The sequence below is a fragment of the Citrus sinensis genome, chromosome 4 (genome assembly GCF_022201045.2).
Source record: "Citrus sinensis cultivar Valencia sweet orange chromosome 4, DVS_A1.0, whole genome shotgun sequence".
In the NCBI taxonomy this organism is placed as follows: Eukaryota; Viridiplantae; Streptophyta; class Magnoliopsida; order Sapindales; family Rutaceae; genus Citrus; species Citrus sinensis.
In genome coordinates this window covers 1,580,837-1,608,798 of record NC_068559.1, presented here as the reverse complement: position 1 = coordinate 1,608,798, position 27,962 = coordinate 1,580,837, and the positions used below count along the sequence as shown (strand labels likewise).

At 34.0% G+C, this 27,962-nt stretch overlaps 4 protein-coding genes across 7 annotated transcripts; 3 read left to right on the top strand and 1 right to left on the bottom strand.

Annotated features, from left to right (window-relative positions):
- Positions 1 to 9: 9 nt before the first annotated feature.
- LOC102610198 (dehydration-responsive element-binding protein 2A) lies at positions 10 to 2,202 on the top strand. The gene is made up of 2 exons (XM_006486183.4): positions 10 to 241; positions 803 to 2,202. Exons 1-2 carry the CDS (start codon positions 183 to 185, stop codon positions 1,761 to 1,763), a joined length of 1,020 nt encoding a protein of 339 aa, XP_006486246.1. The 5' UTR covers positions 10 to 182; the 3' UTR covers positions 1,764 to 2,202.
- A 1,816-nt stretch (positions 2,203 to 4,018) lies between these two features.
- On the top strand, positions 4,019 to 10,591 carry LOC102611707 (SNF2 domain-containing protein CLASSY 1-like). Of its 4 annotated transcripts, none has more exons than XM_006486191.4 (8): positions 4,021 to 4,305; positions 4,503 to 4,515; positions 5,231 to 5,372; positions 5,513 to 5,634; positions 5,817 to 6,067; positions 6,442 to 7,974; positions 8,099 to 8,245; positions 8,415 to 10,591. In XM_006486191.4, the coding sequence occupies exons 4-8, from the start codon at positions 5,583 to 5,585 to the stop codon at positions 10,329 to 10,331; spliced, it is 3,900 nt and encodes a 1,299-aa protein (XP_006486254.1). In that variant the 5' UTR covers positions 4,021 to 4,305; positions 4,503 to 4,515; positions 5,231 to 5,372; positions 5,513 to 5,582; the 3' UTR covers positions 10,332 to 10,591. The 4 variants fall into 4 exon arrangements, with proteins under 4 accessions (XP_024956679.1, XP_006486254.1, XP_006486252.1 ...); XM_006486189.4 differs by having other exon boundaries at positions 4,462 to 4,515; XM_025100911.2 differs by lacking the exon at positions 5,231 to 5,372 and having other exon boundaries at positions 4,019 to 4,305; positions 4,462 to 4,515.
- Positions 10,592 to 16,785: 6,194 nt separating this feature from the next.
- On the top strand, positions 16,786 to 18,117 carry LOC102611406 (abscisic acid receptor PYL4). The gene has a single exon (XM_006486186.4). It carries the CDS (start codon positions 17,140 to 17,142, stop codon positions 17,743 to 17,745), a length of 606 nt encoding a protein of 201 aa, XP_006486249.1. The 5' UTR covers positions 16,786 to 17,139; the 3' UTR covers positions 17,746 to 18,117.
- Positions 18,118 to 23,109: 4,992 nt separating this feature from the next.
- LOC102611110 (protein trichome birefringence-like 33) lies at positions 23,110 to 26,018 on the bottom strand. Its single transcript, XM_006486185.4, has 6 exons — positions 25,673 to 26,018; positions 25,062 to 25,266; positions 24,396 to 24,567; positions 24,100 to 24,299; positions 23,830 to 23,988; positions 23,110 to 23,747 (listed from the first exon to the last, which is right to left on the bottom strand). The coding sequence occupies exons 1-6, from the start codon at positions 25,848 to 25,850 to the stop codon at positions 23,408 to 23,410; spliced, it is 1,254 nt and encodes a 417-aa protein (XP_006486248.1). The 5' UTR covers positions 25,851 to 26,018; the 3' UTR covers positions 23,110 to 23,407.
- Positions 26,019 to 27,962: the final 1,944 nt, after the last annotated feature.

Below are 27,962 nucleotides of genomic sequence, written 5' to 3'. Positions count from 1 at the left end.
AAATATCTTAAGATTTCTCCTTTAATCTGAAACTTTCTCAAAGCCTAAGACAGAGCAGAGAAACGGAAAAAAAGACAGCTCTCGAAAAAACGCGAAACAAAAACGCGAAAAGCGAACCAAAAACACAAAACAAGGCGACCAAAAACACTTTTGAGTCTGTGATTATCAGAACGGAAACCACAATGGCTATTCAAAGCAAAGATTCTTCTCCGTCTCTTATGATGCCACTGAGTAGTGACAGGTTAGTTTGATTTTTGGAGTTTTTTTTTTTCCCTTATTTCTGTTTCTAGGGTTTTTGATTCCTTGATCTGATTAGATTTTCTTTAAGTGGGCATTTAATCAATTAGGGCTTTGTTTTTATCCTAAACGGCTTTTTGGAGTTTGCGTTTAATTTTTCTGATTTTTGAATACATCAAAATTTGAGTAGTTTAGGGTTTATAATTTGTTTTTTTTTTTTATAAAAAAAAAATTACCCGGTTTTGTGTCTATAGGATCTGACTTTTATATTTCATTTCTTAATTACTTGGAGCTAAAGTAATCCTTTTAAAGTTAGGCGAAAGGATATTACTTGCCCCCAAAGGAATTCCGTTTTTAAAATGGATTATTATCACTAGTGGACAAAAACCTTTTTTTTTTTAATGTTTTTTCGACGTAGCGTTTGCCAACTTGTTTTTGGATTCCTACCCATAAAAATGTTTCCTTCTATATAAAGGTGGTTGCTTTGCCACATTATCGAGGTTATTAGGAAGATGGCTGTTTGTAGTAAGCAAGGTTCTAACGTGTCTGCAATTGATTCCTCCAGGAAAAGGAAACGAAGAGATGGCGTTAATGTTGCTGAGACTCTTGAACGGTGGAGGCGATATAATGAATCGCTTGAATCTGGCAATGGCGAGGATAAACCAATGAGAAGAGTTCCGGCCAAGGGTTCGAAAAAGGGTTGTATGAAAGGTAAAGGAGGACCGGAGAATGGACGGTGTGATTATCGAGGTGTGAGGCAGAGGACCTGGGGTAAGTGGGTTGCGGAGATAAGGGAGCCAAACAGGGGAAATAGGCTATGGCTTGGTACTTTTCCAAGTGCTGTTGAGGCTGCCCTTGCTTATGATCATGCTGCTAGGGCTATGTATGGTCCTTGTGCACGGCTTAATTTGCCCGATGTTTCAAGATTGAATGAGTCTTCGAAGGATTCTGATTCAACGACGTCATCAAACCAGTCTGAGATTGAGGATGCTAAAGTGAAGAATGACGCAAGAGAAGCCGAATCTAAAATAATTGCCCAACCTGAGGCCGAGTTACTAAGTAGTCCAGTCAAACCAAAAGCTAAAGATGAGGCTGAGGATAATGAAAAGTACTACTGGGGTGAACAGCTAGATTGCAAGCCGGAAGCAAGAGACGAACCTATTCTGGGCAGTATTTGTGACGTTAAACCAGAGACAGGGGATGAGCGTAAAGATGCTACAGGAATTGATTGGCTGGAGGGATACGACTGGTCTAAGGATGAAATGTTTGATGTCAATGATCTGTTAGATCTGTTAGATAATAATCCCCTTTGTGGCTCCGAGCAGCAGAGTGAGTTGAGTTATTATAATCTTCAAGCAGGATCACTTGATCAAAGCCAATTTGGATACGAGAAACCATTGGACCCGTTTTTCCAATTGCGGAATCCTGATATGGAGCTTCCTGTTGGAGTTAACTATGCTGAGCATGGTGCTTCAGATTATGGACTTCAATTCTTGAAAGAGGAGGAATCAGATTTTGGATTTTGAGTGTACCATATCCTGGATGTTCGTTGTAGCTCAGTAAGCCAGGACTAAGCTGTGTCGTATGTCCCAGCTGATTAAGTTGAAGAGTGATGTGTTTCCATAGTTGATTTCTCTTTCTAAGTTTTGTTGATCTCTTGGTCTAAGAGGGCTGGGATACCTATTTAAATATATAGGTGTTTTTCGATGATAAACATTAACTTTTGTTCTTTTGTACTGACCGGTGTAACGGCTATTCTCTATAGGTTTTTTAAGATTGGAGAAATATGGCCACAATATTTGTTAAAGCCAGCTACCGCAGATATGGGGTTGGAAAGTTGCTTCTATCCTTTTATAGTTTAATTGAAATTCTTTGACTGTATATGGCAGTAAAAAATGACCTCGGTGGGAATTCTACATAGTTCAGTGTTTATGTAAAAAAAAAGATATGTGTTTCAGTGGGATACTCTTGGTTTGAGTGCACTTCTCATGGTGTATTGTATTTGTTGTTTGACTATGTGATGTTCTTGTTAGAGGGTGCTTTCTTTAGTTTTCACAATTTTACTTCAGTGTCGTGGGATGCTGCGTGTAGATTGCACAAAGAGTAAGATATAACGTTAATTCTGATGAGAGGTTGTGGGAATCGTAATAATCTGCTCGTCAAATGCTTCTTATTATCTCCTGTGTGCGTGCGTGCTTGTGTGTGTATATATTCGCAGTGAAAATGAAACTAAACCAAGGGATAACAGGGGGGTTGGCCATAGTTGGTCAGATGAACTCCTGAACAAGTCAAAGTTTTACCCCCTCAGCAGATAAAAGTAAAATGATCGAAAAATCAAATCATTATAACAATGGAACACAAAGTAAAATGAGAGTTATTGGCTTCTTTGAAAAGAGAGCCCTTCATATCAGCGGAGTTCTGACTTCTGAGGATTTTAAGCCTCATCATAATTGGAAGACATCGAATTCGCATAATTTTATCGGTTAATGATACAGCAAGATTTACTTGTGGAGCAAATATAAGGTTATTTAGTCCCCCATCGAACAGGAAAATAAATTATTTTCTATGCAGCAGATTTTATGTTTCTCAGGCAAGTGAAACTAAAATCTAAGTTCGTTCTTTTAAGGGAAGTGATGTAATATCTTTCCTAGTTAAATAAAACAGTTATTAGTGGATTCTATGTTTATCAGTTTTTTTTTTTTTAATAATATTGTATACAAAATGAAAAGCCCAAGGCGTATTATAAATATCCGATTAAAATCTAACAAATAATTGAAGTTCACTAAAATCCAAAATGAGAAATTAAGAGAATATTCACCACGACTATTGAGGAAACTCAAAAACTCTACAACACTTATATAATTAAGGGGAAAAAGGTGCGTGCCGACTAATCCAACAAGTAAAAGTGGATTGACTAGTGAAGCAGTTAATAAAAATAAATAAATGAAAACACAAAAAAGGTTGATGTGCCAATGAGTCACAGAATAGAAAACCTTTGTTGCAAAATTTCTTCCTTTTAAGTTGAAGATTGTGATCTAACACTTTTTTACTCTGAAAAAAATGTTTAAAATTATTTAAATTCTGCATTAAAATTAAGGCTGTGAGGGCATTATTGCATAGTCAGATTTTATCTATTTTATTTGATTTTCTGATCATTTAGCAGTGTAGTATATGACACTAGCAGATATCATAGTTCCTTAAAAAAAAAAAAATAGATATCATAGTTGGACCCTAAAAAAATTAAACCTTATTTAGTTAATTGAAGTTAAGAGTCAAATTAAGCCACAATAGGGGTGGGTGTGCGGACTATTTGGTAGTCGTAATGATTTCATCTTTTCAAGGGGGGAAATTTCAATATATTTATCTTATAAAAAGATTAAAAAAAATCTGAGCATATTTAAAAGCGAGTTTTGTATATTTATTAGTAGAATTTGATTATGGTGTAATTATGGTACTGTGCTACAGTTGCATCCAGTTATTGAATGCACTTAAATTGATGGGGTTTATTGACATCCAACAACTGAATGCAATTATGACACAATACCACAATTACACCACAGTTTTCCCTTATTAGTAACTTAATTTTGCATTTTTTTCCCTTTTTTTTTTTTAACTTGCCTTTAGAGATGTATATATACACACACACCTTCGCTGTAAAATTGAAGATTAGGTAACCAATATGGAAGTACCCATTAAGCCATGACTAGATATCAATGCAAACGGCTCAAAGCACGAAGTACAGAAAGAGCGAGTGACAACTCTCACACGTGCTCCAGCGCATCAAATTTCGCAATTCAAAACCTGTCCCACAGACAAGATCCTGACTCATCACCAATCACATCCGTCCATCACCAAACTCCAATAAAATTTCATCCCTGATCTACCCTTCGCATCACCAGTTATTTACATCAACTGCCCCTTTGCGACGTTAGTTTGCTGCCAAAGCACAGGTGTCTTGTTTCAACGACCAGTCCTTAACTTCAATTCTCATGCAAAACAGGCAGAAAACGCTCTGCACAGAAACCAAGATTCTGACAACAGACACAGAACTCACAGCACTTTTGGCTTGTCCGCCCCCACTGACTTTTGTCTCAGTTTCATTTCATTTTGAGTCACTCGCTCACCTTTACATCACTCTTTTTTATTTTTTTATCTCTCGCTTTCTTTTATGATCAATCAGTATAAATTTCAGACTTTTATCATTGCCTGAATCTTCATTTTCAGGTCAGAATCTAACCGGAATCTCAATTTTCTCTGCTACCCAGATGCCGTTTTCAGGTAAAATTTTCCAAAGTTCATTGCTTGACTGATGATTCTTAATCTTACCAATGCTCTGGCTGATGCTGTTGTTTGGCGTACTTTGCACGAACTTGTATTTGATCAATGATGAGTGTTTGTTTTGTTGCTGTGTTTGATTGTTTTATTTCTGATTTCCTGTTTCGTGGGGTTTTCTGTCACATGCATAATTTGCTATATGAAGTAAAATATTTACTCTCTCTGTGATATTTTGGTGGTTATATGATGTAATATTATTTTGTAGCATTAGTGCTATGCTATCAAACATCTTTTTCTAGTGAGGACTGTAGCTTTCTCTGTTTGGTAATGTATTGATTTTTGGAAAATAATAATAATAATAATTAAGGGGAAAAGAAAAGAAAAACATGGGTGTTTTTGTGTTGAATGCACTTTTTTTTTCCCGGAAAAATGTTGTTTGGCTGTAGTTTCTGTTTATATTGTAAACTCTGTAACAAAACGTGGGAAAGATACGACTGTTTGGCTTGATTTTTTCCCTTTCTTTTTAGCATATGTATGATAAGAATAAAAAACAGAGAATGAAAAAGTTAGTATATGTTGTGATCTTAGGTTACATTTCTTATTATGTAATGTCATTGTGGCTTAAATGCTATTATTGACGGAGAATTAATGCCAATCATTGGCTTGTGGCACTTGTAAGTTGTATAATTGTAATGTTGCCCTCCGCGTGTACCATCAGGGCTCACCGTATAGTTAGCATGTGGAGAAGGAACTAGGTGAGGGCATGCGCTAATATGGACCAATAACAGGGCAGGTGTGACAACGGATGTCAGTGCTCCCCATCACAAGGGCAGTCAAACATTTTGAAAATGTTATATTAGGTAGTAATGTAATTTGATGTAAATGATCACATTGCTCAAAGCACATAAATGATGGGTCCTTTGGATTTCATATTTCCTGGAATATGGCAGTTGAGCTTCATGTTAACTTTATAATGTGTCTTAACCGACTATTATTGCAGATACGTGTCCTCATTGTTATAATTGTAGCCGAGATTTTCGGAGATATTAATTCTTTGGACTTGATAAAAAATGAAGAGGAGAAGACATTTATATCAATCCAAGCATCCTTTTGATGATCATCGTAAGCATTTCCTCCTTTCTTTGTTTTCTTACTGTAATTAGTCATACACAAATCTTTGAAGTTCCTTTATTCATCAAGGCGATTTAAAATAACTTTTAATACTGAGATTGAACAGAAAGTCAATACAGAAAATTGGCAAAGGATTTTATTTGAATGTTGTTTAACTGATTTTCCATCTTTAGCTTTTGAGGCCTTTTTTGATGACTCATGGAGAACTTTGGAGCTTATAAGAATCGAGGATGGGACTATGACCATGCATCTCAAGGATAATCAATGTTATACTGAGGAGAGACGGCCATTCTCGAATCTTCGTATAAGATCGAGGAAAGCAACGTCATCAGATTGCACCTGCTTTTTAAGGCCAGGGATTGATGTCTGTGTCCTTTCAGCATCTCAAGATGCAGAGTCTTCGGATGAAGAAAATGAAGAACCTGTAAGTTACATTTTAGTTTGTATGGATCTCTTTTCCACTTGCTACTAATAAGAGGGACTTCAATTTCTTAGATTCAGTGGCAACGGAAATAAACAAATCTTTGGTACTGATTTGAAGAGCTATACTTTCTTTGCTGGTTGGTATGATTCCCTTAAAAGGAATGTTTACATGTTGCATTTTGCAATATTTTCCAAGTATTTTAAAGTCCTCTCTTATATCAGCATTGAAGTTTACTATGCATGCCATGATAGATTGCTATGCTAATAAGACTAATATGCTTTACTAGATGAATGTTTAATTTGGCAATACTTGTTTGCTTTGAAAGTTCTATTACCCTGTTTAATTTTGACCTTTATCTTCTCTTTCTTATGTAGGTATGGGTTGATGCTAAGATAAGTTCTATTGAGAGGAAACCCCATGAAGGTCAATGCTCGTGCCAGTTATATGTTAAGTTCTACATTAACCCAGGTCCTCTTGGTTCAGAGAGAGGAGCACTTAGTAAAGAGACTAAACTAGTTGGCATTGATCAAATAACTATCCTCCAAAAGCTTGGAAGAGATGCTTGTGAAGATCAATACTATCGATGGAATTTTTCTGAGGACTGCTCTTCATTGCAAAAAACTAAACTGTTATTGGGGAAATTCTCGTCTGATCTTTCATTTCTACTTGTTGCATCAGTTTTGAAGCAGACTGCATTTGACATAAGATCTGTGCAAAAGAAAATTGTCTATCAAGTTTTGGGTAGTGATGATGACAACTCTTCACCAGACTCCATTAACCATCTGAATGCTATAAATTTTAAAGTTGAAGACGGTGTTTCTACCTCGCATTTGTTTCAGTTTATTCCACCAGATACTAAAGAAGTCAGCACTGCTGGTGGCACAGAAGAAGTTGGACTGTTGCCAATTTATGACGTTATGAATTTGCGGCGCTCTAAACGTCGAAATGTACAACCTGACCGCTTTATTGGCTGTGATATTCCTCCAGAATCAGACATTGGCTGGGTTCGAATGTTTCCAATTAAGTCGGACAAGTGGGAAGAAGAAGAAGAAGAAGAAGCACAAGAGCAAGAGTTGTACTTACCATTATCACACCTGTTAGATGGACCATTGGGTTCTAGTCTTTCAGAAGAGAATGCAGAGGTTGAAATTAGAAATCCCATCAAGAGAAAAAGTCGGAGTAGACTAAGGGAGATGGAATCAAGTCTGACTAAAGAAATGGACCATGCATCAGAATTGGCTATTGTTCCTGTGCCTACTGAAGGTGATCCACTAGCGTTCTATCCAGATCCTCTTCCTTCCAAGACTCCTTCATATTTATCAAGAAAAATTAATGAAGTTTCTCCTAAGTTTTACTTGAAAGGTTCCCATTCAGTACGGAGGTGCAGTACTTCCCATTCAGTGAGGGGGAGAAATACTTCCCACTCAGTACAGAGGAGGACTACTTCTGAGTTCGAAGATAAGGAGCTTGATGATTGGTGGGAAGAAAAAGTTAGCAACAAGAAAGTTCAGGGTGAGAATGTTTTGGAGGTAGAGGATATGGGGCTTGAAAGAAGGTCATGGGGAAGGCCCTCCAACAAGAAAGTCAAAAGTAACAAATATCGTCCTGTGAGTTTAAAGAGTCAGGAATTCAGTGAAAAAGGGACTCATAAAAAATCAACTTTAAGTGCAGTGGCATTCAATAGACTGATAAATTCATACATGAAGAACATTGATTCCACAATCACAGACGAAGAACCAAATGTTGTTGACCAGTGGAATGAGTTTAAGGCAGCAAAATCTTCGGAGCAGACTATGGAAATTGACGAATCGTCAAGCGAAAATGAAAGCGAAGTTTCAGAAAATGAACCATTATGGAAAGAAATGGAATTAGCTATGGCTGAAGCTTATATTCTCGAGGACAATGAGGTGTATTGCAAATAACTTTTTATCGAGATCAGATTGTTGTTTTATGTGATTTTCATCTCACGACATTTTATGCATTTAATTTTTTTTCCCTTTATGGCTCAGTCAGTTTTGATAATGGTTTCAGGGTTCTAATGCTGGACTATCCTCCGAGGATCCACAAATATCAAGTATAGTCTGCCAACACGAGTTCACCCTAGATGAAGAAATTGGTATTTTATGTCCTATATGTGGTTTTGTGAAAACTGAAATAAAATATGTGACGCCAGCATTTGTAAGTCAAGTTTACAGTTGAAGAATGCTACCTATTTATTATTATTTTTCTTTTTTTAACTTGTCCTGGCAAACCTTCATTATCCTTGTGCTTCCTTGTGAGCATATTGTGTTAAATAAAGTCAAATACAAATACATTTCTGATTACCTTTGTTTTCTTTTTTGTTTAGTTGGAACCCAAAAGCTGGATTACTAGCAATAAGGTGGACAATGAAGAAGATACTGAGCATGGACTTGATAGCAATGAGGGCTTGAATCTTTGCTGCAATCTGGCATCCTCAGATATTCTCTCGCCAAATGAGAATGACAATGTGTGGGCCTTAATTCCTGAACTTAAAATGAAATTACACTTGCACCAGAAAAAGGCTTTTGAATTCCTATGGAGAAATATCGCTGGGTCTTTAGTACCAGCAAGCATGGATGCAGAATCCAAGAACACAGGCGGCTGCGTGATTTCTCATACACCTGGAGCTGGAAAAACTTTTCTCATTATTGCATTCCTTGTTAGCTACTTGAAGTTATTCCCAGGAAAACGACCTTTAGTTCTTGCCCCGAAGACAACTCTTTATACCTGGCACAAGGAATTTATTAAGTGGAAAATTCCTTTACCAGTTCATCTGATCCATGGTCGTAGAACCTATAGAGTCTTCAGACAGAAAAGGATAAGCTCCTTCAAAGGAGGTGTAAGACCTACTCTTGACGTCATGCACGTTTTAGATTGCCTAGAGAAGATACAGAAGTGGCATGCGCAACCCAGTATTCTTGTGATGGGTTACACTTCATTTCTAACACTAATACGTGAAGATGCAAAGTTTGCACATAGAAAATATATGGCTAAAGTGCTGCGGGAAAGTCCAGGCATTGTGGTACTAGACGAAGGGCACAACCCCAGAAGTACTAAGTCAAGATTAAGGAAGGCTCTGATGAAAGTTGAAACCGACCAGAGAGTATTGCTTTCAGGTACATTGTTTCAGAATAACTTCTGTGAATATTTCAACACCCTTTGCTTGGCTCGACCTAAGTTTATCCATGAAGTGTTGAGGGAATTAGATCAGAACTTCAAGAGAAAGAAAATGCGGATGAAGAATCCCCGCCAACTAGAATCACGAGCAAGAAAATTTTTTGTGGATACCATTGCAAGGAAGATCAATTCTGACGATGGAGAAGAGAGAATCCAAGGTTTAAACATGTTGAGAAATATCACAAGTGGATTTATAGATGTCTACGAGGGTGGAGCTTCTGACAATCTCCCTGGTTTACAAATATATACTTTGTTGATGAATTCTACTGAAGTACAAGTTGAGGTTTTGGAGAAACTACAAAAGATTATGTCTACATACAATGGCTATCCTCTTGAACTGGAGCTTTTGATCACCCTTGCAGCAATACATCCATGGTTGGTTAAAACATCAAATTGTGTTAATAAATTTTTTGATCTCAAAGCACTGGCAAGACTTGAGAAGCACAAGTATGAAATTAGAAAAGGGTCCAAAGTGATGTTTGTTCTAAATCTTGTGCATCGAGTTATCAAGCAAGAGAAGGTTCTGATGTTTTGCCACAACATTGCACCAATCATGTTGTTTGCAGAATTGTTTGAGAAAATTTTTAGGTGGCAGAGGGGTAGAGAAATTCTGATCCTCACAGGGGACATAGAGCTGTTTGAACGTGGAAGAATAATGGATAAGTTTGAGGAACCCAGTGGGCCTTCAAGGATACTTATTGCATCAATTACAGCTTGCGCTGAAGGCATTAGTTTGACAGCTGCTTCGCGTGTGATTATGTTGGATTCAGAGTGGAACCCCTCCAAGACAAAGCAAGCCATTGCGCGTGCCTTTCGGCCCGGTCAGCAAAAGATGGTTTATGTGTATCAGCTCTTGGCATCAGGGACACTCGAAGAAGACAAGTATCGGAGGACAACTTGGAAGGAGTGGGTGTCTCGTATGATTTTCAGTGAGGAACTTGTGGAGGATCCTTCCCGCTGGCAAGCAGAAAAGATGGAAGATGATGTATTAAGAGAGATTGTGGCGGCAGATCGGATGAAATCTTTCCATATGATTATGAAAAACGAGAAGGCTTCAACGAATTGATCAGAGCTCAGCTCCAAACAACAACACAAAGTGTAAGAAGCCATCTCTTCTTTGTTACAGATCCTCTCTCTCTCTCTCTCTATCTCTCTCTCTCTCTTTCATTTATGCTGTTTATTGACAAGATGTTAATAAAGAGATGGATTATTATTACCGTAATTCATTGCTGATCGCCATTATAACCATGTTTGCGGTTCATAGCATAACTACATGTATTATGCAAGTCCTGCTAATCATTTAATACATCTTTTATGAAAGTCTTATTGAACTCTCTGAGCTCAAAATTGTTGGCTGGTAATTAATTTTTATACACCAAAGTTTCTGGTGACATATATCCTGGCTTTTGATCTATATGCTTCCCACCTGAAATTACGTTACTCGCACATTGTAGATAGACTATCTGGTACGCAGTTTTTTCTAATCGCGTCATCCTGAATTTTGCTCTAGTGCTTCTGAAGTTTTGTGTATGCTGGTATTCTTACAACTCCTGTTAGCTGTTAAACCACTCAACTGAGAAAACCCAGCCCTTGGATTGAATGTATCAGTTTTGAGTGCAGCAGAGAATTCCAAATCAACAGAATTTTGCCATCATTGTGAAGTCTTGGTAGAAAAAAATGAGATTATATCAAACAACAAAAAAAAACTATTATGATGTTGCTACTCCAACCTGCCATGCTTATATATATATATATATGTATAATTGAAACTAGGCCAAATCCCCTTTGAAAGTTTGATCCAGGACCACCAGAAGGAAATATTTGACAGCAGATCCTGCTATAAATTTCGTACATTTAGAGGCATTTCATGAAGGTAAGACTCTAGTAACTTGAATGTGCGCAATCAAAGGTTTCGAATATAAGCGGTAGTTAGTGACTGTTAGTGAAGTGGGATTGAAGACAATATATAATTATCTAAGTGCGGACGTTTGGATTTATAGAAGTGCACATACATTTGAACCAGGTTGGTTGAGAGCGATACAAATTTTCAGTTTTGTTTTATAACCAAAAGATGTTGTTTTCGTAGGGAACCAAGTTCAAGTTCACATGTTATTAAATACGGGACATCCGTACAACTCTTATTTACAAGGTTTTCTCTTTTTGCGTGTGTCTAGCTGTCAAACCAAAGGACAGAGAAAATAGTAAGTACGGACATTCGTCATCCATCATGGCATCATTCATTCGCATGGTTTAACAGTTTGTTAAATTGGAAAAAAATAAAAGCATCCACACTCGAAATTATGGTTGACAAATTAAGGACTTGGGCCTGAGCTTGAACCATTAGAGTAGAAGTATAAGGGTTGAGCTTGAGTCGGGCCCACTGCAGGTCTAAGTTGGGCTTGGACCAAGTTTGAACTTTAACTTATTTTTTTAATTTTTAAAAAAATTATTGTAAACTTAAAAATTAGTTAATAATAATCAAGTTGTTACAATTAACAATGAATTAAAGAAAATAAATATTTCAAAATGAAATAATAAATAAAGAGAATGAAGCGAATAAAAAATTTAGAGATTTAATTTTTTAATATTTGATTCTCTAATTTAAGCACTCTCTTAATTAATTAACATTTAAAAGAGAGTTTCGTATTACAATTTTAAGTTCTTTGATTCATCATTAATATATAAATTAAGGATTTAAGCTTTTTTATTTTTTCATTATTTTCTAATTTTGAATTTATTATTCTAATTTATAAATTTATTTTTAAATAAAAAATTTAGGTCTAACCTGATTTTTTTTTTTCCTAAATTCTTATTAAAGCTCTCATGTGAGAGGCTCGGGCTAAAGTCCATGAAAATAGACCGGATAGACCTGAGTTTTTTTGCCATCCTTATTGAAAATGATAATATATATATAATCTAACTATCAAACTAAAGGAAAGAGGAAATAGTAGACAAAAATCGTCTCACGCACGGTATAAAGCTTCACGCTTATAACATGCTCGAAGAATAGTAGCTGAGAAAATTTCTTGCACCAAAACCATGGGCGATAAATAGGAAAAACATGGGTCGATCTAGCTTGAGATAACTTTTAAAGTTGTAAAATCTTGTCTTGGCTTCCATGTTTCATGCTCAAAAGAATAAAACTTTTTTTATAAAATCTTGGCTTTCCAAAGACGTAGAGAAATTTCAAGTTGTCAAATATGCAGGCGGCCGAAAGATTGTGTAAGCACTAATTAAGAAAAGCGATGACGCCAACCATGCACAAAATTTTTAGCTTATAATCAAGTATGATTTAATTAACAGCACTTGGAAAATCTTTTAATTTTCCCTCCAGAAGCTTCTATGAACCAAACACCAAAACCAAGTCGGCACAATTTAAAAAAATTCCAATTTGAACATAGGAAAATATTTTCGTATCTTTGTATTACACATTAATTGTCTCAACAAGATTCATGTCCTTAGCCATGTATATTTAGATAAATAAAATCCATGGCACGTCATTAACATCTATATATGAGGTAAAATGAGTCAACTTGGCTACTATTTTAATATCTCGATTGTTGGTTATTAAGGTAACAATTTGATTGATTGTTTATTCACACAATTGATCGTCTTGTATGCCTTTTTTTTTTTTTTCCTTTATTGTTTTATTTTTATTATGCTTAGTCGTGGATGAATAGATTTTTTTTGTCACCACATGCACTGTATGGTATAGTTGATAATCTTTTATTTTTATTACAATATTTTTGTCAATGTATAGTTAATTTAATATGCAAACTAATAGTCTTTGTCAAAAACTCTCTTTCCAAAATTCCCTTAAATAAAACGTTGAAGTAAAATTCAAACTTATGATTGAGACAAATAAACAGGTGATGTGCTTGCGAAACCAATTAGCTTAAAGAGATTATGTTGCAAATAAAAGCACTAAAGGAAAATGTGCTTTTCAAATTTTCAACTAGGAAAACGATCAAGTTGATGGAAGTTGGTGGGAAAAAAAATATGAAATGGACAAAGAACAACTGAACAAGAAAGGAGAATTAAAAGTAAATGGAGCATTAATCATGTCAAAGGTTAATCTAAATACACAAATGACAATTAGGGTAATAAAATAGGACAAAGTGGATGGATGAATTTATTAAATTAGGCCCCAAAACATCACCATTTGCTCTTTTTTTTCTTTTTTTCTTTTTTGGCCTCTAACGATACATAGGAAGTAAATTTAAAAAATATATATATATTTTAAAAATAAGGATGATTACTTACAACTTGTTATCTTAAGATATCATTTCTATGATCACTTGACCCCATAAGCTCTTTGTATTTCCATTATAACTCTATATTCGGGGTGGAATTATCACCACCATAACGTTTGTACATCAAGAGCATTCGTCAACTAGTGGGCTAGCTAATAATATCATCCCTACTAAGTTATTGCAAGTAGGAAGCAGGTGAGGAGTCTAGAAGCTGACGGAATTAAAATCTTGATTTTACCGTGATATTTTCTATCTCTTTTTCAATATCTTCGAGGTTGTTTTTTTTTCCATAGGAATTTGATTTTTAATGTATTATTAGAAATTGGTGTCAATTATTAAATTCAACATTCATTATCGTCGTTGAACAATCAATCAGCTAAACCATTTTATATAGTTTTTAGTTTCTTTGTTAAGGGTGAAAATTTTAAGCAAACATCATACCTCTTTAATGGCCTTGATGCGTGTGTGTGTGCGTTTTATCTTTGATTTAAATTCAATCACTTTCACCATTTGAAATATCAAAGAGCCGCTATCAGGAAATATGTAGATTAATAAATGGACAATAATATCGTCTGTTAATAACCCCAGACTAAAACGTGAATAATTTAAAAAGAAAAATTCCCGTCAACATTCAGGATATTTTTATATCGGTTGGTTGAGTAGAAAACAATGACAAAATGAAAGTAAAAAAAAAAAAGTGTATTGCTTTAAAAAAAGAAAAAGAAAAAAGAGATGTATTGGAAATATAGTAAATAAATTTTGTGATAACGCTATCTAATTTTAGATTAGGTGAAATCAATTTTCAAATATCTAAAAGAAATTCAACCTAACAAATACACACCGAACTCCGTCCCTCCCCATAAAAACGGCTCGAGTTTTAGTAGAAGTTGTTAAACAAAACCTTACAATTGATACAGGCTTGCCTATTTATTTAATACGGTCATAGAACTTTTTTTTTTTTTAATCAAATTCAAGCAAATTTAGGGATGCGAATGAGACTGCCCTGATTATGAGAATAGAACTGTAAAACTAATGGACGTTAACAAGTTAATTATGAAAAATAAAAAGGGGGATATTATCCCCCAATCACATTCAGAATATCAAAAGTATAAGAAGCCGACATTAATTAGTTTTTAATAATATCATAGAACTACATCAAATTTTAGTTTTATATCCACCAGCCACTTTTTTCTTTAATAATTTAAGATTAAAGATAATTTTATCCCTTGAGCCTTCCAAAACATTGCTCTGCCTTCTTTTATAAATCCAAGGATAACATAATTTTTTATCTTATATTCTTTAACGTGGTTAATGGAGTTAACAAAAAAGTAGTTAGTTAATATAAAACTAGAATTTGAGATGGTTTTAAGAAATTATCGAAAACTCATGGTGGCTACTTATACTTTCAATATTCTAGAGATAATTAAGAGACAACTTTTCAACAAAAAAAAAATGAAATAGAGAAAATTAAAAAAAAAGAAGAATGCAGTGCACAAGAAATACACGATTATGTTTGGTATAAGAGATTAAGGGCGACAATTGATCATGGCCATACTTGCACTGTCAAAACTGATCCAAATGGTACACAAAACGAAGTGAAGATTTATTTTTAGTTTTTTTATAACTTTTTAAAAAATAAAATACATCCCCGAATTTAAAAACTACAAAAAATAAGATATTATCTTAAGTGGGAATCGCATTTTCATCCATTCTATTTTCATTAAATATAATTTAGTCTAATTCGTCAAATAAAAATGATAGAATAAAAAAGATAGTACAATCTGTATATATGATTTAGTTACTAGTGTGTACTAGTGTCCATCATATGGTGTACACTTGAATATGTGACATAATTTTATAATTTTCTATGAATAATACTTAAGTTGTAGATTAACCAGGTGAACATGGTCACCCATTAAATCAATAGTCGTACTATATATAAAGCCAATCTATTCTAATGTATTCCTAAATATTAGTCTAATCTATTCTTGCACATCCGACGGCTAACATACCCCATAAGTTCTAAAATTTACTTTTTGTTGTGCAGAGCAGTAAAACAGCATTCATATATTTATCAACAATAATAGTTACACCATATGTATATGATCATCAAAAAGACACACACACTCACATAGAAAAAAAAAAAGAGTATATTAGCCCCTTTTAGAATTGAAGTTGAAACTTAATAAACTGTTTATTTCAAAAGTTGTGATAAAATTAGTGTTCGGTAAATTTTATAAAAACTGCTTATTTCATAATTTTCTTCATTTTTACAGCTACTTTTAAAAACAACTAGGGGGTTGCTTTTCATAAACAACTTATTAAATAAGCTACCACATTTTTTTGAAGTTCTCATTACAACTTTGATATTTTAAAAAAATAATCATTATGTCTTACTTTTTCATACACCCTAATGTATAAGCCGTTAGATATCACATTACTAGTACAACCAAACTACTGCCACAACTATTGTGTATTCTCTCCCGTATCAAAGTTTTAATCTAATAAAGTTATTTTTTTAATGTTTTACTTTTATTTTCTATTATAAGATTCAATAAGACTTGCATATGATTATGTAAAGTTTTTTTTTTAACTATGCACAATTTCACATGAAAGTTAACCATAACTTTTAAAATCAATTTCATAATCATGGCTTTTAATGTTCAATCTGGTTATATATATTTTTTTCTATAGTTATGGTGTATATTGCAAGTTTAATGTGAATGTAATGCATATTATTTTTTATTTTATTTGTATTATGTATTAGTATGAAATTTTATCATATTTTATATGTAACAAATTATAAATTTCATCAGATTTTATTTAATTGAGTTTTTTTTTTGACTTTATGTAATTTTATGTGTTTTAAAAAAAAGAAGACATGTCTAAACATTATTAAACATACTCTAGAAAAATAATTTAAACTTACGTCTGTTTTGGTCATTAAATAATAAAATAACACGTCTGTAATAAAATTTACTAAACCCATATACACTACTCTTTAAACTTACAGCAACCTGCAACAATATAATTTACCAATCATCAAATTACTTTTTTAATTAGGAGCTTATTATATCCGCATAACAAAAATTGCTTATTTAATACAACACAGCCCTTAATATTGTTTAGTGAAGGGAGAAATCAAATATCTACATGCAATCTTCTACACATAACAAAATACAAAGTTGGCAATTAAAATAAGCATCACCAAAACAACATGCGTATTAAAAATAATTATAGCTAAAAACTAAAAATAATAATAATAAAGTAGCGGTCTGGTTGATTGAATTAAACAAATAAAAGGATAATCTTTCTTAAACTTAGTCCAAAGAAGCTGCAACTTGCTCATCCACTTGCATCTTCCAGCGTAAGCCTGTTTGATAAGACCATCCCATCTACATTTTTTCCCCTAGGAAATAATATTTCTCAATCTCTACTTTCTTCTTTAATTTTTCTCTCAAATTTATTCCCAACTTGTAGTCAAAAATATTAAACGCAATCCTTTGATCTCTCTCTCGATCTCTTCACATATATACACGTACACAGACACAATTATGATGAAGGTGCAACCCTAGCCAAAACCAAAAACAAAGGAAGCAAAGAAAACAAATTCAGAAAGCAATGCCTGCCTCATCAATACAAGTCCGAAGGGCCAACAACACTACCCCAACACCACCACAAAAACAACCACAACCCACAACCCTAAGTCGGTTCCCGGTCCCGGAAACGCTGCCGTTTTACCACAAGCACACTGTGGGCCCCAACCAGTGCTGTTCCTATGCAGTCCAAACCATCAACGCTCCCTTGCCAGCCGTTTGGTCCGTGGTCAGGCGATTCGATAACCCTCAAGCTTACAAGCACTTTCTCAAGAGCTGCCACGTCATCAACGGAGATGGGCACGTGGGCACTCTCCGTGAGGTCCACGTCATCTCCGGGTTGCCCGCAGCTAACAGCACGGAGAGGCTTGAGATTCTTGATGATGAGCATCATGTGTTGAGCTTCAGTGTCATCGGGGGTGATCACAGGCTTAATAATTACCGGTCTGTCACCACACTACACGCTTCGCCATGCGGCACCGGCACAGTTGTCGTCGAATCATACGTTTGTGATGTACCGCCGGGCAACACTAGGGAGGAAACTTGCACTTTTGTTGAGACTATAGTACGTTGCAACTTACAATCTTTGGCTCAAATTTCGGAGAACATGGCTGCTAGATCGAACAAGTAAAAAAGAAACTCGATCATCATCATCATCATGAATGATTTTCTTGTTCATATTCTTTTTTGTTTTCGATTTGGGTTCGGTTCAATTCGATCATTTAACAATCAATCATGATGGATCGTTGATGCCTGCTCAATCGGAAATTGTAGATCGTTGATATGTTGGGTCACATTAGTTTAAATAGTTATATACAGTAAATTTATGTTTTCCATATTATATAATGTGGTTACCATTTATGTAATTTTTTTTTCTTTCTTTGTGGTTAATTTGATTCATGGGGAGTGGGTTGTTAATTTTAATTAGACCAAAAAATAGTGGATAGTCTTTTTGAACTATCTATCAGTTTAATTAATTTCATGCTAGTTCCATTCTCCTCTTTGTACTTATGTACCGTATGTATTTTTTGAGCCATTAATATTGTACTTTATATTCTTTATATCTCACCGGGAATTAATACATATTGATTCTCTGAGTACAATAATTAACCATGCCCGTATAGTTTTAAGACTTTTAGCTACGGCCATGTGATGCACGCAATTAGAAAGCATATGCATTGAAGAAAGTTACAAAAATAAGATAAGGCAAAGTGTTGAATGTTGACAAGATGCCTTCTCAATGACAATCTGTAAATAGTAGTATCTAATTGCAATTGTTGGGGGCTAATATTATACAAACAGAAATTGTACGACTTATTTGAATAAATAAATTGCAAATTGTATCTCACCTATTCGCCGGTCATTTATGGCACAGTCGGTGAGATCATTATGTATCAGGCAATAAAATTTTGAAGAATAAGATTTCAACTTACATATACTTTAAAAAAATTTAAAAACCCTAACTTTTAATTTTCTTATCACCGCATGCTGAGAGAGTTTGAATACTGCAATGGGATAGTACTCATTATTGATGTTGTTGTTGTTATTATTTTTATTATTTTTTGGGAGGAATCAAACAGCTGCAAGGCAACTTGGACTTGTTATAGAAAAACAAGGCAACTTGCTTATTTTTGCCACCTTTTTTTTTATTCTTTTTTGGCGTGTGATTTGTGTTTTAATTTTTGTGTTGTGAGAAAGGACGGTTTTTGCAAGTTGGGTTTGCAAGTGGGAAAAGGGCTTTTAATGAATCCTCAATTCAATAAGTTTAGTCAGTGAATTTCAAAGCTATCCATACGTTTCTGTCCCATATATTATGGGGATTTGATTTTGACCGCATTTGAATTCATCATCACTCAAATTTTTCTCGAGCCAACATGTGATGTGTACAATCAACTTGACAATTACTGCCCGCTTTATATATGAATGATATCACATGTTTCAGGGTTTTGCAATATGGATCGACTTTTCCAGGAAAATTCTTGTTTGGATAGTGAGATTGTTGTAAAAAGAAAGCAGAACTTTAAGCTTTTCCCGCAAGCCATCTTTCTAGCCGAGTGAGAGATTCATGTAACACGAATTATGGGATAAAGCTGTATACATAGCAGAGAGAGCTTTAGTAGGCGAAAGTCATTGTTACAAAGAATAGTGTTCATTGGGTAATTTTTTATATGGAGCAGTATTTCAACCCAAGAGATAACTAATACACGTATATTGTAGAACGGGTAATTTTTAAAAATCTCCCCTGAGGTTTGAGCTTGTTGCAAGTAGATGACGAGAATTTGTTTATTTGTAAAAAACCCCCTACCGTCAGTTAACTTTAACATTGACCGTTAGTTGACCGTGCAAAGACAATATTATCTTTAACAACAGTTTGTAAACGGAAATAACTAAAAAAAATTAAAATTGTTGGCGCGAAAAGCACAAACCTTATTTTTTGACAATTTTATCCTTGTCAATTTCAAAGATTTACAATATCATAGGTAAATATTATAACTATTTCATTTTCAAGTTTTTTATTTTATTTTTTTTGTATGAACTTTAAGAAAATATCAATAATTTAAAGAGGATTTTTCAAATTTTTAATTTTATCTTTCTTGTAGGAACTTTAAGAAAATATCAATAATTTAAATAGGATAAAATAGCCAATAATTTTAATTTTTTTTTAGTTATTTCCATCTACAAACTATTGTTAAGGGTAATATTGTCTTTACACAGTCAACTAACGGTCAATGTTAAAGTTAACTGACGGTATGGAGTTTTTTACAAATAAACAAATTCTCGCCATCTACTTGCAACAAGCCCAAACCTCAGGGGAGATTTTTAAAAATTACCCATTGTAGAACCAGTCAACAGCAAGCAGCAGTGGCCATATGGCCCATATTCACTCCCTTAATATTTTGGGACCCCTTTCGAGCTGTTGCTGCTTTGCTTCCATTTAAAGGATTAGGCAAAAAGTATGCCCAATTGTCTCTACCAGCAGATTAATTTGAAATCTTTTGCAATTGTCTCATTTTCTTAGACAATTAATCTTTTATCCTGCAGCTGCAATTAGAAGAAAAAAACACGATTTGCGTTCTGTTGTTTTTATTAGGGGTGTTCAGAATCCAATCTGATCGGCTCAATCCGTCTGATCTGTAGAAATCCGATCCATGGATTGGTGGATTGGATTGAATTAAAAATTTGGTAATCCTTAATTGGTGGATTGCGTATGGATCTACTTCTATAAATTCGTAAAAATCCGCGAATCCACAAAAAAATAAATGTATTTATTTAATTAAAAAATGAAACTTGTAAATACGACATTAGTACTTACTAGTAAATAAATAAGTTAAAATATAATTACATTAACATTACATTATATCTTATTTAATAATAATATAAAATAAAAATAATTAAATAAACAAATATAGCTTCCTCAATAGTTAATTTCCATATAATGATCTAAACGAATGAGATTTTTTTCATTTTGGGGTGTTATATTTTGAAACTTTAAATGTATTTTCTAACTTTATTTAAACAATTAATTTATTTAAATCTTATTTAATTTTAAATTTAATTGATAGTAAATTTATTTTTATATTATTTTTTATTTAGTTAATTCATGAATTTGACATAATTAAAAATTTTCAGTCCGTAAATCAATCTGCAAAATGGTGAATTTGGTCAAATCTGCATCTGATCTGCATATGTATGGATTGGATTTGAATTGAATTTCATTAATTCGTGGATTATATTAAATTAAAAATTTAGAATCTGTAAAATCATGAATCGGATATAAATTAATATTCAATTCATAAAATCCAATCCGCGAGCAGCCGTAAGTTTTATACATAGAAACTTGGGAAACTCGTTATGGAAATATAGATTACAACCCGACACGTTAGGGCTCACTCGTGAAAATGGTGGGCTTGTTTAGGCCGGATTTTGGCCCATTATTATTCATGGGCCTCATTGGTATTTAATCAGGTTCCTTTTATGTTTGTGTAGAGATATTAGGCTAGCTCGAATTATCTTTCCAGCTCTTACTTTTTAATTAATTTAGTTTATTACCAAAATTATTCATATCCTCTCTCTCTCAGGATTTAGTTTGTTGCTTTTTCTCGTCTCATGGTCGTCGTGGTGATCATGGAGCTGAGCAAGAATAGCTAAGACAATATTAGCACATCCTCTTTTTTCAATTGAAACATATTAACGTAAATCATCCTCTTTCCTTGTACTATTTCCTACATCACTGAAGCATTAGAAGTGTATAATTTCATGTCAACTAATACAAAATCTTCTTAATTTTGAAATTTCATTGTTGTCGATATGACTTTGTGTTGGGTTATACCACATCAGTTGTAAAAAGGATTTGGTGGTAACTAGGGATGGTAATTTGACTTGGTCCGAATTTTAACCTGATTGACCCAACCTAAATTTTTTGGACTTTGACCCGAATTCGGGTCTTGGGTCTAGTTCGGGCCAAAAAATTAAGGTCTAATTAAATTCGAGTCAAAGTTCGAGCCTTCATTGACCCGACCTGCCCTGACCCAAAATTAAAAAAAAAAATTATGAAAATTATGAAATTTTGAGTTGTGAATACAACATACATACATACATACATACATACACACACACACACACACTTTATACATATGTACATACATACATACATATATATATATATGTGTGTGTGTGTGTGTGTGTGTGTATGTATAAAAGAGTAATTTTGGGTGCAATACATAGGGCAAAAATTATGGATAATAATAATTATTATTGTTGTTGTTGTTGTTAGGTTGTGGAATTGTGTGTTTTTATTTGTATAAGATATGAATTTTTTTTTTATTGAAAAATTATGGACATATAATAGTTCTAGAACAAAGTAATTTTGTGTTACATCATTGACAAACAAAGCAAAATCGGACAAAGAAAGCCAAATATTAAAGGTGAGAGAGAAATCATTGTGTAGGCTCAAAAAAAGTCTGACCCAACTCGACCCAAAATGTAAATAATCGGGATTTTTTCTGGTCAAGCCAGCCCGACCCAAACCATTGCCGTTCCTATTGGTGACATTATAATTGTGAGGGAAGACCACCTAACACTGGTATTAGAGTCCAAGTTCACCAACACCTTAATCGAATAATCTAGTAGGGGGAATGGGTGTCTATACTTCTGACCTAAGGCCCGATGTGCCTCCACCCAACAGTCTAATAGGGAGAATGTATGTTTATGCTTCTAATCCAAGGCCCGATGTGCTTCAACCCAATAGTCTAATAGGGAGAATGAATATCTATACTTCTTACCTAAGACCAGACGTATGAGGGAGATGGAAGAGGTTGGTAGTGACTTTATAAATACGAGGGAAAAACTCACCCCTTGAGCTATCTTTTAGAGTTGAGAGAGGTCCAAGATAGATCCAAGACCACCTAACGTTTTACAATTTGTAAATTATCAAAAGATTGTATATACCACAAAACTTTCTACATAGACAATTTGGGGGAAAAAAGTGCATTTTCCACATATTTTAATAACTTGATTATGTTCTAATAAAAGTTATGATGTTGAAATACGTTATGCATACCATTACGAACAATGAATTTATTTTTATTGTCTTTTCGGATTCCATCTAATCCATCCTGAACTTCAACAACATTCGTTCTTTCTCTTGAATGTTCGAATAGATTTAACATTACGAGCTCATACACAACATCGTTTGAGCAAATTTACATTCCCCCCCCCCCCGCGTCAAAGTCAATGGCCACCAAAAAAAAAAAATAGCGATTTGGGTGCGCGGTAAAATCTGTCAAAACTAGTGAATCACAGTGTAATATATCAAAAAAGTATAAGAACAGTGTGATATGGCGAAACGTGTGAAAAATTAATAACTGTTATACATACATGCCAAGATAAAAGTTAAAACACACATCCGCGTGAAAATTTGTGTACAAAAAAATTCACATTAATGTGCTGTGCCATGATGGTAGGAGAGAGTGAAGAGAAATATATATTTCGGAAATTCAGAAACTCAAACAAAAATGAATAAATCAATTCAATTTCTTTCTCAAATTCCCCTTGCAACGACATCACCATCATTTTTAACAAACAGGATTCTCTCTTTCCCTTTTTTTCAATCTCACTCAGTCCAATCACAGCATGAAGTGGAAACAATTCTATCATTTTACACAGATCCTCACTTTCCCATTTTTTTTCCTCATTCAATCAAGCAACAACTTGTATTGAAAAAAGTTTAGATGCCAATGCCATTTGCACGCTCTCATGATCACAGGTGCCCATCATAATTTGAAAGTACATATTCAGGGATAAAATAGCTTGGCAAACAATAGCTCATTCCAGGTATCTTGAAGGCCAGGCAAACACCAGTGAACACAATCAGCATAGCTAGAAGGATTAGCAAGCTGCTCTGGTGTCAGTGCATTCCATTGCTTCTTGTAAATCGACGTGTGTGCATCCTTCCGATAATTCGATAGCTGAGTGATATTCAGAAATGTAATCGGAAACTTTGAACGACTAAACACTTCTCCGATCACTCGCATTACGCCCTTTCGACAATCTGAGCCCCAGTAATTGGGATCTTCGATCAAAGTTGTTTCGTTGTAGCAGTTCTTCCCCGGCTCCCCTCCCCAATCTATGCCCCTACCAAACTTCAAAACATTAGTTTCAAATCTGTGCTCAGGGGGCATATCAAATTTTAATACAATTAATTTATTTTACTCACTTGCCATGCGATGGCGACATGCTAGTGAAGAACACTCTGGTTTTCTTCCGATCCAAGTTCAGTTTCACCCATCTCAACATACTCTTCATTGCCATTCGATAAGCATCTTCAGTTGGTATCTCCACAATTTCTTTTTCTTCATCATCGAAAGATCCTTTCCTGTAAATTAAATTAGACAAAACATAAAGTAACGTAAGCCACGGTGCAAATGCCATGAGAATAATGAATATTTAATACATGTTTTAGAGGAGAAGTTGATTAATTAATTACAAGATTTTCATCTTCAAACCCGTCATCCACCAGAGGTAAGTATTGAACACCAAAATATCAACTCCTTTCCAGTTTCGTCCGTGCTTATTAATCGAACCTTTCCTTACAATTCTATCAGAAATTCTATGAACCACAGCATTGTCCGAGTTTGATTCAAGAAGAAATGGTGCCCAATAGAACTCAATCGTCGCATTGTAGTCCTAATTAATAAATTGGACAAAGAAATCAATTGATCAGGGATATGAAAATAATCAATGTTCTGTAGTTTAATACGTACATATGTACATTTCAATTACCTTGGCTGTGAAGACTGTTAATGAATCGAAAGTTTCCATGGATTTGGCATTTTCAGGGATGAGTCTATGAAGAAGACACACCATGGAAACATACTGGCCACGATTCAGCGAGTCACCAACAAACATCATCCTCTTTCCTCGAAGTGTTTCCAGCATCAATGTAGCATTAAAACTGCATAATTTCACGTCAATTAGTGTACAAATCTTCTTAAAAAGTTAAAATTGAAAATCCAGTATCATGACCAATATCACTTTGTAATCAATCTGTCCATTTTATGATGAATCTATATATACGTGGCAAGTTTTTTTTGACGGATTGATATGCATTGACACCATGAAATGAACGTCCCGTCTGTATGAATTCACATTTATTTGATAATATGGGTCCCATTACCTAATGACATGAGAGAAAAAAAAAAACAAACAAAACAAAAGCAAAAAAAATTTCCGCCAATTGGCCACGTACGTGCCATGCATGGCATTGGCCGGCGCCCAATTTCAACGAGACAATAAATCAAAAAGCAGTTCAGAAAAAGAATATATATAAAATTAGATTCTTGAAACCGAAGTCTCTTCTTTAAGGCTTAATCTTAATAAACAAGTTAAAATATCCAGTAATAATTAATAAATAAAATTATTATTTAGATAATAAGAAATATTATTTACCTTGGAAGATCACAGCCGTGAGGCTGCCATCGCCAGTACTGATAATCTTTCTCAGGCCTGCCGTGTTCTTGACACGTCAGCTGCGGCTGAATGTACGGACACTCTGATTCTTCATAAAGCGGCCGATTTGCCTTGTCTCTGACCCACCGACCGCTGAACACGTCACATCCTTCCGGCGTCCTCCCTATCGCGAACGGCAGCTTCCCTACCCAAAAACAAAACCGAACTCAGCAGTAGGGTAATAGCATCAGAGTCCCTTAAATTTCTATAAATATCACAAGCAAAGTTACATTCAATATATTTTTTACCCGAGTCCTTCCATCGGATTTTGTTAAGGATTTTCTTTTATAACTATTGATTGGACTGCACATCACATAAAATGTAAATGTCATGTGCAAATAGCATCTTCCTAATTTATAATCACTTGACGTTTATTTGGAGGATATAGAAGACATATAGTAGTCAAATTATTGACTTAATATGATGAAGGCGTCCAAATTAAAAAAATATAAACTGAGCTTATATTTTTTCTTTTTTAAGAAATATAGGGACTATGCTGCTATTGTCTGCTTATCTGTAAATGATCAAAAAACTGGTATGAGTTGACTCACTGGTTGTCCTGATGGGTCGAGGAGGGATGGCGTCGATTTGACCAAAGATGCACCCGATGTCTTCGCCGTATAGAATGGTAACGAAGACGATGAAAACTAACAGAGTGAAGAGATAAGGAGAGAGCCGAGCTTTTCTGAGAACATAGGAGGAAGAAGAAGAAGGAAACGGTGGCTTCATTGTCGTTTTGAGGCGTTGTGTACAAGTTTCTGTGTGTGTGAATGAAGATGAAACGATGGCTAGTGGGTTTCAGGAGTTGTTTCTATGTAGTTGATGAATAAATATAGGATGACTACAGGTGGGACTACTCAATGAAATGATGCTCATGTGTATATTACAATTTTTTTTTTAAATTTAGGTTTGTACTTTTTAAATGAAATGATATTAGTGGGTTTAATTAATTTAACTTAAATTCTAAAAGCTAGTTATGAGTGAAATCATATGGGTTACGTGCCAAATAACTATGTTGTTAATTTTCATATTAGATAGTTATAGAGTGATTAGTTCGTAAAAATTTCTAAATATATATTTATTGTTAATTATTATTAGTAATCTATCAAAACCTCCTAGAATAGTTCTAGGATGGCGTAATTTTTATTTTTAAGTCTTTTGTGTTTGCGTAGTATTAGATTTTACATAATTGAGATTCATAATTTGCATCTCAAGTGATGTATAATTTATTAAATGATGACATCTCATATGTCATCATGTCACTCAGTATATAAAGTATGAATGTGCAGTATCACACAATGGGTTAGATTTACGCCATATGCATGCTAGATTTAAGAAAGGCATTGAGAAAAATATTAATTAAAAGTGGAGTGGGGATAATATTCATGATTGTGAATGAAGACATGAAATCACTTAACTTGTAAGGTAAGTGTGTCAAGAAAGTTTGTATATCATTGTCTTTACTTTCTGAGTTTAACTCATAATGATCACAACGTTATGAAAAAAAGGTTCGAACCATAATTCTTTATTTTTTTTCTTAGGATTTTAGGTGAGCATATGGTTACATATCAGCTTCAAGTAGTTGGCTCTCACCATGTGTCTTAATTTTCCCTAATCCTCACCCATATATACAATGGAGCAGTTGTTGCGCAGCTGAGAAAAACAGCGACGTATTGACTAATTAGGAGATCGAATAATTAATTAACATCTAATGATTATTAGTTTAGTAAGAATTTTCTTAGGTATATAGAAGAGGTACTGTTACAAATGTAATACTATTTATTAATGTAACGCGAGCTATAGTCATGTTTTGGGTTTCAAGAATCTATTAATTTTAAATTAAGTTCTTTTATTATATTACCAAACACCATATATGCCAACAAAGGCAATGGTTAAACTCCAAACAAAGAGCACTTTTTTTTTTTTCTTGAGAAGCAAACAAAGAGCACTTAAGATTGTGTGATTAAAGAATTCATAATAATTCAGTAGTATATCACCATCCACTTAAATAGTGTAATGGATGGCAGGTGATTAACTTTATTCAATATAGGGTACGTTTATGATTGAGGTTGGGCACAACACTAAAGTGTTTGGTAAACACTAACTGCTGTAACTTTAAAATTATGTTGATATGATTTTTCACTTGTATAATAAAAAATCTATTATATCTTTAATAATTTTATCAAATTATTATTTAAAATTTATATTTACTATATATTACCAACTTTTATTTCATAATTACAGTTTGTTTTTTCACAGTAGCTATAGTTTAAAAGGTACAATACCTCAATCCCAAACGCACCAATAATATTATTTAATTAATCAGTTGGTGGGCACTCGCATTCTTATATCTTAATTAATTAGTGCAATATTTCTTATCCAAAACGATGGAGTAGCTGCCACAAGTCTGGCCCTCAACAATAAGGATAATGCTTAATTTTTATACCTCAATGTTAATGTGAATTACTAGAATTAGATTTCATTTTCTTGTCATCAAGCACTACGTTATTGAAGCGTTTAATTTCTTTAAATGATTCTTGTACAGCAAACGAGGGATCTTTTCATGATCCATTAAATATAAGCCGGCTTAATTAATAAATTATCTATAATATTTTTTATGCATAAATTAGAAGAATCTTAATCTTAACAAGACATTATTGCTACCAAACTTGGACCGTTTTCGTGATCATGAAGAGCCCTTCAATTGTTTATGGCTTTTTCAACACGATTGCTGTTTATCTAAGCTATTATTTCACCAAACCACCTTTATTTTATTTCATTCCAAGACTTGTTGCCTAAATGTTGATTCACTATGATTAAATTTTACGGAGCCCACTAATT